Source organism: Dromiciops gliroides, chromosome 2, assembly GCF_019393635.1.
Source record: "Dromiciops gliroides isolate mDroGli1 chromosome 2, mDroGli1.pri, whole genome shotgun sequence".
Lineage (NCBI taxonomy): Eukaryota > Metazoa > Chordata > Mammalia > Microbiotheria > Microbiotheriidae > Dromiciops > Dromiciops gliroides.
This window is the reverse complement of record NC_057862.1, coordinates 290970915-290981114: the sequence shown is the minus strand read 5'-3', so window position 1 is coordinate 290981114 and position 10200 is coordinate 290970915. Positions and strand designations below refer to the sequence as shown.

Sequence of the window (10200 nt, the reverse complement as noted above, 5' to 3'; positions counted from 1 at the left end):
TCACTGTGCCACCTAGCTGCCCAGTTCAATCCCATCTCCCCTCAAACCCATGTATGCAAGTGGCATTGATTAATCAAAGTGACTTTTTGTAGGAAAGCAAAAGTCTATTCTAACACAAACTCAGATCTTGACTCAAGGTTAGGAGCATATTAAATGCTGCCCCCAAAATGGACAAGGAATGGAATGGTGTATGCTGGGGAAGGGGCGGGGGCAGGGCAGGGATTCCTCAAGATGGTTGATACAAACATCTGGCAAACCCCCACTGTGCACTAGAGCCCTCCTTCCTCTCTGGAATTCTTTGATTCTAAGGGATCTGGAAGAAAATGAGAACATGCCTCAGCATGAGATTTGTTTCTAATTGCCCTGAGACCTGGGTCAGGCCAAAACAATAGTTTATTATTTCAGCATTCAGCAACATCTCAGCCATCAAAAATAAACTCTAACACCAAAGGATGGAAGGAAGACTTCTCTACAGCATGATTAGGTGGGCTGCATCCGGAGCCCCTCCCCGGGGCGCCACAGGCAGGAAGGATGGTGGTTATTCATTCATCCAATAAATTAGGAAGCGCAGAATTCGGGGGGGCCAGCTGCTCATTTCTGGGCTGGCATAAGGTCATCGATGGACTGGCCCTGCTCCAAGCGCTTTTCCATCTCTATGAGCAACTTCACACCATCCACCACCATCTGCACCAGCTCCACCTCTGAGAAGCCCAATCGATCAGCATTGGAGATGTCAAAGACACCACCCACAGCAGCCGTGTCCACACCCCCTGTGCAAGGAACAAGATATAGGTCCTTCAGTCCAAAGAATGCTGACAGGGTTGGGAGACAGGACCCAGAACCTAACTTGTCAAGAGGCGAGGACAGACCTCAGTTCAATCACTGTGAAATATTTGAACCTCAAGTACCCTCATCTCTCAAGTATAATACTCACACTGCCTCCCTGACCCTGTTGTAGCCTCAGAGCCATTTTAAAGCTGAGGACAAAGAGACTAATTCAAGGTTTTAGCCAGTGAATAGCAAAGCCAAGGACTTTGCTCTGAAGTGGTAGAATGAGTGGAGCAGAGCCCTGGGGAGTTGAGAGAGCAACAGGGCCCAGAGGGATATGAGTCTGGGGCTAAGCAGAGTCGGTATGGAACACAGTTCTCTGCCATTAATCAGGTCTGCAACCTCCAGGCACACAACTGGTGGCGAACCAAACTGAGACTTGTGTGCCTATGTCCCACGCCCCTGCTTCCCTGTCACTTCACTTCCTGTTTCCATACACACTCCCATTATACCTGACTCCATTACCCCAGGCACCCATCCTGACCCTTGCCTCCATACACACCTGTTCCCCTCTTCTGCAGCCTCAGCTTCTTCAGCACCTCTCCAAACTTCTCATGCTTGCCCAGGTGGGGAAGCTTGATGTGGACACCTGCACGCAGGCCTGTGCCCAGATTGGAGGGGCATGTCAGGATGTAGCCCAGGTGGGAGTTCCACATGAACTCGTAGTTCTTGGTCTTAAAAAGAGTTTCAATCTAGATACGAGACAGAAAATCACCAATCAGTCCATGTTTCTATAGAAATGCCACCATAATGCTGTCCCTTAACCCTGGTCCCCACCCCCATATGTGTACCACTGTAGATCAGGGTTTCATCCCTGTGCCAACTTCCTAGGTGTTCAATATACAGTGGGTGGCACTGATGCGAGGGTGTTAGATTTCTGTGGGTCAGAGGGATGATCTGTTCTAAGAGCTTGGAGAGCACTCGCAATGAAAGGCAGGAGGATCCCAAGGGCCCCTGTTGCTTCTTGTTGGCATGGCTCCCCATGAGGCAATTGGGGAATAGATCCCAACCCCTTCAGGAGGGAACATGATGACTCTTCCAGGGGGCGGGGGTGTGGAGAGGAAAGGAAGGAGCCAGTGGCGTCAGAAGCGGGTCCCTAGGGACTGGTGCCATGGTAACAGAGGAAGCAGATGCTACACCACCAAGTCAATCCCTCAGAGGCGGTGAAAGCCTAACACTTCTCAAAGGGTCTGGGCAAATGGCTGGCCACCAGGTAAGCAAAGGAAATGTGTGTGAAAAAACCACAGCCTCAGAGCCAGGTGCTGCAGCTACCTGGGCCTATGAAAGGTGATACATCCCATAGGGTGAGCACAGTCATGCCAAGGGCAAACAATCAGCTCCACTTCTTCAGTGAGGTAGGGCAGGTAAGGATTATAACGTTCACTTTCTATGGGGAGGGGAGCTAGGATGGATGAGCCTTTGCCCAAGGCCTTCCTCAGAACTGTATAAATAGCAGAAGCCCTAAACAGGAAAGGGGCTCATGGAGTTCAAGGAGCTTCAGCTTAAGCCAGCCTCCACATACCAGAACAGCTTCAGACTAACTCCCTGCCCCCATACAATTTTTCCTGAATCCCCACAACACTGCACTTGTTTTTCTCCACTACAAATCGAATCTATGTGTTACCAACTTGCCAGACATCTTAAGCTTCAACAGTGTCAGCCACATGATTCCCTCATAACACTCTTCCCCCCACATCCCCATCTACCACCCTAAGAGGTGCCCCTGAGCAGCCACCTTACCTGGGTGAGCCCTGTGCAGAAGCGTGTGAACACCTCCTTCATGTTGCCACCCTTCTGCATGGAGATGACTCTCAGGTGATCTTCCTCATTGATCCACACCAGAAAGGTCTTGTTGTCATTGTGCCTGGGGCACGATATAAGTGTCAGTTCCATGTCAAGGTCTCGCAGATATCGCCTCTCCACCCCGCCCCCCCCCCAAAGCAGGGGCCTTCTGGAGGGGGCTCAGCAGTTCAGTTCAAAGACTGAACTTTAAATAAGGACAACCAAGGCCCAGGAGAAAATGGCTTGCCCCAAATCTGAGTCTAGCTAGCAAGGATCAGAACTAGGATTCAACAGATCAATGATTTCAAATCTTTTCTCCCTATGTCACTGCAAATTTCATCCATAGCCTGTCCCTTTATTTGAATGCATATAAACTCTTCCTATGTGAGTATCAATGCCAAGTACTTGGGAATATTGAGACATCCCTGGCTCATATTCTTATTCTTGGCAGTGTGTTAGTCAAATTTTGGCTAAGAACCCCTGATCTTGTCCAAGTTCCCACTACCCACTAGCTCATAGAGGCTGTAGCTTACCCAGTTACTAAACTCTAAACCCAATACAATCTTCCCCTAATCTAAGAAGGGGCATGGAAGAAATTAATCAAACAAGGTCACATATCCAGGATAGCCAAGTACTCCCTGCTGAGGCCTCAAGAAATGGCCATAACCTTGGCTTATCCCCAGTGTAGCAAGACTAGACATTGGCCTTTCTGGGACAAAGCATCTGTGAAGGTCAGTGGAAGCTGGCCCAAGGGGAAAAAAAAAAAAGCAGGCCCTGGCACCAGAATAACTTTCCTCCACCTGCCTTGGCAGAGAAGGAAGCTCTGCAGGTTCATCTGCCCTGACTGCAATACCAGTCCCAGCCTTCCCCTCCTCACTGCTGCAACGCTGTATCCATCCCATAGTTACAGACTCAGCCACCTGACTGCTGGGATGCAGCCAAGCTTCAGGGACACGGGGCACTTAGGGAACAAAGCAGACAGCAGTGGGGGAGTGGGGAGGAGGTGGCAAAAGAGACCAGTTTAAACTAGAAAGGACGAATCCTAGGACCTTAGTGCTGCAGAGGACATCCAGTATAACTCTCAAGGGGGATAACAATTCAAGGGGGAAGTTAAGGCTTTGAAAACAAAGTTTAATGCAAAACTAGGGCATAGACCAGATGAGGCCAAGGAGCTTCTGTGATGGCTGTGATTTTTTTTTAGTGAGGCAATTGGGGTTAAGTGACTTGCCCAGGGTCACACAGCTAGTAAGTGTTAAGTGTCTGAGGCCGGATTTGAACTCAGGTACTCCTGACTCCAGGGTCGGTGCTCTATCCACTGTGCCACCTAGCTGCCCCTGTGATTAATTTTGGACTGATAATTAAGAACACTGAATCTGGACTCAAACCCGGGTTTGAAATCTTCCTTGTTACTTACCAGCTGTGTGACCTTGTCGGAGAGTCACTGTGACAGACCTCTCTGGGCCTCAGATCTCACTGAGATTGTAGCTAAGGATTAGCTACAATGATCCACAGTTCCAAGACCTCAGAGATACTGATGAAGATCAAATCAAGAACTAGTTCTATTCCCTTGTTTTTTTTGTTTTGTTTTGGTAGGGCAAAGAGGGAAGTGACTTGCCCAGGGTCACACAGCTAGTAAGGGTCAAGTTTCTGATGCTGGATTTGAACTCAGGTCCTCTTGAATTCAGAGCCAGTGCTTTATCCACTGCTCCACCTAGCTGCCCCTATTCCCTTGTCTTAGAGAAGTTATATCGCCAGCCAAGGACTTGAATATAGGTCTCCTGACTCTAGACAGGGTTTTTCCATTAAACCATTAATGGTGGGAGAGGTAGTGGGGAGAGGAAGGAACCCATTTCTCAGTTCACTTCAGAGTATTTTTTGCATCTTGCTACAGTGAAGGGCATACCACATTCCTGGCATCTCCACAGGACCCTCAGCCAGACTGTCCAAAGTCACAACCCAGTTAAGCTCACTCACTGGGAAGCTGGGGTTGTGTAATGGCAGCAGCTGGTTGTGCTAGCTAGGCAGGCATCACAAGTCTGTCTGGGTGTGGCTAAAACTAACACCTCCAAACCACCTTGACCTTCCTTCCAGTCTAGTCTGGAAGCTGGGAGTTCGGCAGTGACTTACTTGTCCATGATCACAGCTATTAGATACTGAGAGGCAGGGAACACACTACACACTACACACACACACACACACACTACACACACACACACACACACACACACACACACACACACACACACACACACACACACACTTATCCCCTGATAACTGAAAAAGCTAGGGAAGCAAAAAGACTTGGGAGTCAGGTGATCTGGGTTGGAATCTCACTTCAAAGATCCCTTCAATACTCATAGCTAGGGGACTATAGGCCTGGTTACTCCCTTCATTAGGGCTTAGGTTCCTCATCTCTTAAAATGGGGACAATCTTTTATGCTTCCCCAGAAAGGCAAGGAAATTGCTTAGTCGGCTTGACAACTTAGTGACTTGTCCAAGGTCACACAAGCTATTAAGTAGCTGAGGTTGGGTTTGAACTTCCTGACTCCAGGGTGGTCTGCCTGTATGTCTGAAGATCATAAGGGACCAGTTTCTGCCATGGCCTGTTTCCTCTTTTGGGCCTCAGGTTCCCCTTTCCAAAGGGGTTGAAACTAGATCAGTTCTGGATCCTGTGCTGTTTTGCCTAAGGACTCACCAAATGCCCCTGCCATCAGGCCAGTCTCGGGCCATGCCAGATGCCAAGAGGAGTGGGGAGACAGGCTTGTCAAAGAGGAAGTGGTCATCAATCAGCTGCTGCTGTTCCTGCTCAGTCATGTTCTTCAGAGCATAGTACTTCCCATTCAGGTCACCCTCCAGGCTGGCCAGAGCTGTGGACAATCAGTAAGTGATACAGGAGGCCCCAACAGCAGGCTACAAGGACCTACTAGAAACCACCATACTCCTGCCCCTGGCTGCCCTTTTGGGTCAATAGACCTCTACCTGAACTGGAATCCACCTATAATCTCCCCAGTCATTCAGCCTTTCTTGAAACAGGCAGCTTATTACACAGCTCTGACACTGAAATGTCTCCCCCAAATCCCATTCTTCCTTCCTCACGGATCCTAAGTTCAGGGCTCCAGGGCCAAGAAAAACAAATCTAGTACAAAGATAGGGTTGGCAGAAACCACATTTGTGAAAGTGGGAGAAATAGTATCCTCTATGGTGCTAGTCTTGGAAAGATGATGGCTGGGTTCATGTTAGTTTTGACACCCTGTGCATGATCCTGAACAAATGGCCTTACCATTACCCCACCCCACCTTCAGCTGGGGAGAGCTGCACTGGGTCCCATCCAATTCTTACATTCTGTAGACCTCAACCAGAAACGGGCTGTCCTGGGGAGTGGGGAGAAGATGGGACGACTGTGACCCATTTCAGGCTTTTTGGGGGGAGGTAGAGGAATACCAGGAAGAGGCAGTCAGGGGACCCGAGGCAGCCTCACATACCTGGTCTGAGATACCCTCAGTCCACCCTAGCAATTGGGTCTGCTACAGGAGATTAATGATTCATTGTCTTGGAAGTCTTCGCATCTACTCTTATGGTGTTTCTGCCCCCAAAATGAAGTATGAGTCCTACTAGAGGGTGGGCCAAAAGTCACAATGAAAATCCCCCCCTCATATAATCATTTCCTATATACTATTTTAGGTTGCTATGATACTATGATATTCATAAAAATAAGGCAGTCAAATATTAAACCCCCTACATGACCTTTGGCCCACCCGGTGAGAGGATTTGCCCAAGAGTCTCACACCTTCCAAATTCCTGAGCCAAGACTTCGGCCTAGATTCCCAGCCCAGGCAACACCACAGATGCCTCTAATCTCAATTTCGGAGGGAACTCAGCTGGGTGATTCCCCTCTTCCCCCTTCTAGCCTTGTTGTAGTAAAGACAGGGTTGGAGTAAGCAGCCTCTAAAGACATCCCTAACACCCGACCCATACATGATTACCATAGTAATTAGAGTAGTTAAGAGTCTTATGGTTGAGGGAAATAGGATTCTATAATCCTAAATGACTTGTCCAAGGTCACACAGCTAGTCAGGGACTAGTGCCCAGTGTTTAGAAATACTGGTTTAGTTTTAAGACTTTCAGGCTTTTTTTACAAAACCATGACTAAAGCCAAGCAAGGTCCAAGGACAGCTGGCCAAGCTGATCTATAGATCAGCTGCTGCAGCCACAGCCCCGGGGTGGGGGAGGGTGCAGTCTTCCTGCCTCCTGATGACAGGGATAACTCTTCTCCCAGAAGGCCAGGCTTTTCCATCTTAAGAGCTAGGGCTGAGGTAATCAATGGCTCAGTACCTCCCCACCAGTAATACCTCAAGAATCCAAAGCCCATTGGCCCCATCTAAGTGGCAAGCCACTGCAGCTTCCATTCATAGAGGTCTAAGGACAACAGTCCCTGCCAGGCTCCCCTGCAGCACCCCAAAACACTTAAGCAATTCTCAAGTCCCAGCTTTAAGTGTCCTTTCTAAACACATGGTACCAAGCACAACCTCTGCAGTTAGACCATTGCTTCTGTCTGCTTCCGCAAGATCCTATCACTCAAAGTCAGAAGAGCCTTACAGGGTGGGACTAGAATATAGGTCTCCTGGGCCCCAGTTGGCCCACAGCCATTCTAAAGATGCTTGGCCCTATACCTCTCACCATGTAGTAGCAGCTGCATGCCCCCTCCCTCCCCCTCCCTGTGAGGGGATACCTTCCACAGAGAGCTTCTCTATGGCTCGGCGCTCGCCCCGGCTGCAATGTGGGGGCAGGCAGAATCCTCGGATGCTCCTGCCAGTTCTAACACGAGAACTCAGCACATAGTTAGGATCCAGGTCATCACCACCCTGGGGGAGAATGGGGAAGAAAGATTTGGGTACTTTTTCCAAAGGAAGCCATTCCATTTCCTCAGCCTAGCTCATGACACCTTCCTCAAACCCTGTCCTGCCTAAGTCTCTTTGTCTACCTCCCCTCTACCTTTCTTGAGTGTAGTCTCCACATCTCCCCCCGCCCCCCAGCCCCCAGTTACTAGTACTTCTCCATCCAGCATGGGGTCTGGATAGGCTAATCCCCTTAGCAGAGTTGAGGCTTAAGCTCAGGCCATATAAGGCCAGGCAGCCAGAATCCTGGGGGAGGAGGGAACAGACGTACCTGCAAATTGTCAGGGTTAAGATCAGTCTTATGCTCATCTGAAGGCTTGTAGCCTCCATGTCGGTCCTCAATGATAGGATCAAACAGTTCCTTGAACACTTCATAGCTCTCTTCATCTCCAGCTACACAGCCCACAGTCATGATGAATGGGTGCCCTACATGGAAGAGAGAGGATGTAGGGACAAGAGAAAGCTGGGGCTCTCAAACCTCAAAGGAAGAACGGTAGAAAGTTAAGGGAGGGGGCAAAGAACAGATCTGAGGAATGTGTTCAGAAACCAGACGGGCCCTTTTAAATATATTAGGCTAGGGGCAGCTAGGTGGCAGTGGATAAAGCATTGGCCCTGAATTCAGGAGGACCTGAGTTCAAATCCGGCCTTAGTAGACACTTGACACTAGCTGTGTGAAGCTGAGCAAGGTATTCATCTTCCAGCTCCTAATGACTTGGGAAGAAAAGGAGAACTGATAATGGGTAAGGGGGAAGGAGGAAACAACAACTATATTTTTCTCCCCACAGAAAAAAAGAATCCAGTAGAGACCTCAAAAGTAAAACCTGCTCCCGGTAAATTATAACAGGATACTCAGGCTAAGATGTGGAGGTTTTTCTATGGAGATAGAACCAAATTAGGTAAGAAAGCTGGCACGCAAAGCTCCAACCCTTTCTAGATCAGAACAAGAGACGGTGGCCTCTTCAAAACCTATTCCATTACAGGGAGTGGAAGCAAAAAACTGCTGCAGTGAGAGAGAAGACCCTCAACATCTTTGACCAAAAAAAGGGGGGGCAAAGAAAGCTGGGATGGGAAGACGGAGAAAGCGGAACCTAAATAAGGTGTGGGGGAGGGGGAGAATACCTGGGTTGTCCACACCGGTCTGGATGACGTCATCGAGGGTGAAGCCGCTGGGTGTAGCCTTATCCCGGAGTTTTTCGTAGAGCTCTGGGGTCAGCACCTTAGCCATGTGGTTGTTGTGCGAGGAGAGGTCGGGATATTCCTCCTCAGCGGGGTAGCGGGACTTCAGCATGTTGTGGCTATTGGAGAACGGCATGATGGCAGGAGGCTGGCAGGGGTACCAGGACAAGGAGTTCACTCATCCAGCCCCCAGCTCCTCCTGTCTCCTCCTGCACCCCTGCTGGGAGCCAGAGTCACAGCCGCAGGGAAGGGGGGGGGGAGGAAGAGAGGGGAGGGGAGGGGAGGAGGCTGCGACAACGCCCCGTGCAATATGTACAAAGCTACTTCACTGCTGACTGCCAGGCTGTCTCCTCCTCCCGGCAGCCCTCCCAAGGTCAAAGCCGCTGCGGCCCTGCAGCTTTTAGGGCTCTCAGAACTGGGGTGGTGCTTAGGGGACCCCACACCTGTTATCCTGGCTGCAGCAGGACAAAGACGGAGGAGGAAAGGACTCTCTCCCCATCTTTGCCTCCGCAGTGGCAGGAGGCCAGACCTGGGGGAGCTGGTGTGCACAGGGAAGAGGATGGAAGCTTGAAGATGGGGGAAGGAGGCTGGAAGGAGGGGAGCCAGACCCGCCCCTGGGATCCCGCCCTCCCCGCCACCCCCATTAGCAACCATCTGCTTTGCTCACCTCCCTAGAGATTTCCCACCCCAGGACGTTACCCCCCCCCGCCCCCACACACACACCGGGGAGCCAGGGAGCAAACACCTAAGACTCCATCCCCCAGCTAATCCAAGGGCTTGGGGGGGGGGCGCAGCTGTCCCCGGGCTCCCCCCTCCCCCTCCCCGGGATAGAGGGAGGGGCTTGTCGACCTCGCCTCAGTACTCGAGACACCCCCCAACCCCCCCCAACTCTGCTAGAGGGCTCTCCCCTAGGCTCCAGGGCTGCCAGGAAGGCAAGACAAAGGGGGCTGGTATCCTCTCGGTCACCGCTGTTCCCGAGTCCTTAAAACACTGGGCAGTAGCCGGCAGCACTCAAACACAAACACACACACACGCAATCACACACTTCTACAGTCCAGCTCCAGAAGCAGGTGCGTCGGGCTGGGGGCTACACATTTGGAGCTTCTGTGGAGCCACAGGGGGGCGCCAGGCTGCGAACTCACCGAGGGTGCTCCGAGGGTCGCAGAAGACGGAGAAGTTCGGAGGAGGATGCTGCTACTGCTACGTTACGGTCCCAGGCACCTTAGCCCGAGCTCAGTCACCAAGTCCCGAACGAGATGCCCTCCTCCCTTTTTATAGGAGCCATGATGGGCCCTCCCATTGGTCGGTATTTATATCCCATTCATTCTATTGGCCCCGGGCTAGAGGGAGTCGCCCCGCTGTCTTTGTCTATTAAGCAGCTTGATGCCTTCCATTTTGTTAACCCTCCGGGCTCTGCTGCCCTCCCTCTTCCATGCCCCGGAGGGGACCTAGAGCCCCTTCCCCAAACTGGGGCCCGAGCCCCGACCCCTCCTTCTTCTCTAGGTGGGAGGGGGTGGGG

General features: G+C 51.0%; 1 protein-coding gene across 2 annotated transcripts; it reads right to left on the bottom strand.

Annotated features, from left to right (window-relative positions):
• Nucleotides 1–347: 347 nt before the first annotated feature.
• CKB (creatine kinase B) lies at nt 348–9970 on the bottom strand. 2 transcript variants are annotated; one of them, XM_043984657.1, is made up of 8 exons: nt 9824–9970; nt 8625–8829; nt 7777–7931; nt 7340–7472; nt 5306–5477; nt 2569–2692; nt 1331–1520; nt 348–770 (listed from the first exon to the last, which is right to left on the bottom strand). In XM_043984657.1, the coding sequence occupies exons 2-8, from the start codon at nt 8815–8817 to the stop codon at nt 592–594; spliced, it is 1146 nt and encodes a 381-aa protein (XP_043840592.1). In that variant the 5' UTR covers nt 8818–8829; nt 9824–9970; the 3' UTR covers nt 348–591. The 2 variants fall into 2 exon arrangements, with proteins under 2 accessions (XP_043840592.1, XP_043840593.1); XM_043984658.1 differs by having other exon boundaries at nt 8625–8800; nt 9824–9969.
• Nucleotides 9971–10200: the final 230 nt, after the last annotated feature.

Coding starts and splice junctions, on each gene's coding strand:
- CKB (XM_043984657.1), bottom strand. CDS start 8,817: ATGCCGTTCTCCAATAGCCACAACATGCTGAAGTCCCGCTACCCCGCT. Junction 7,473..7,776: donor TTAACCCTGACAATTTGCAG/GTACGTCTGTTC, acceptor ATTCTCCCCCAG/GGTGGTGATGACCTGGATCC. Junction 771..1,330: donor GCTGCAGAAGAGGGGAACAG/GTGTGTATGGAG, acceptor TTCCTTGCACAG/GGGGTGTGGACACGGCTGCT.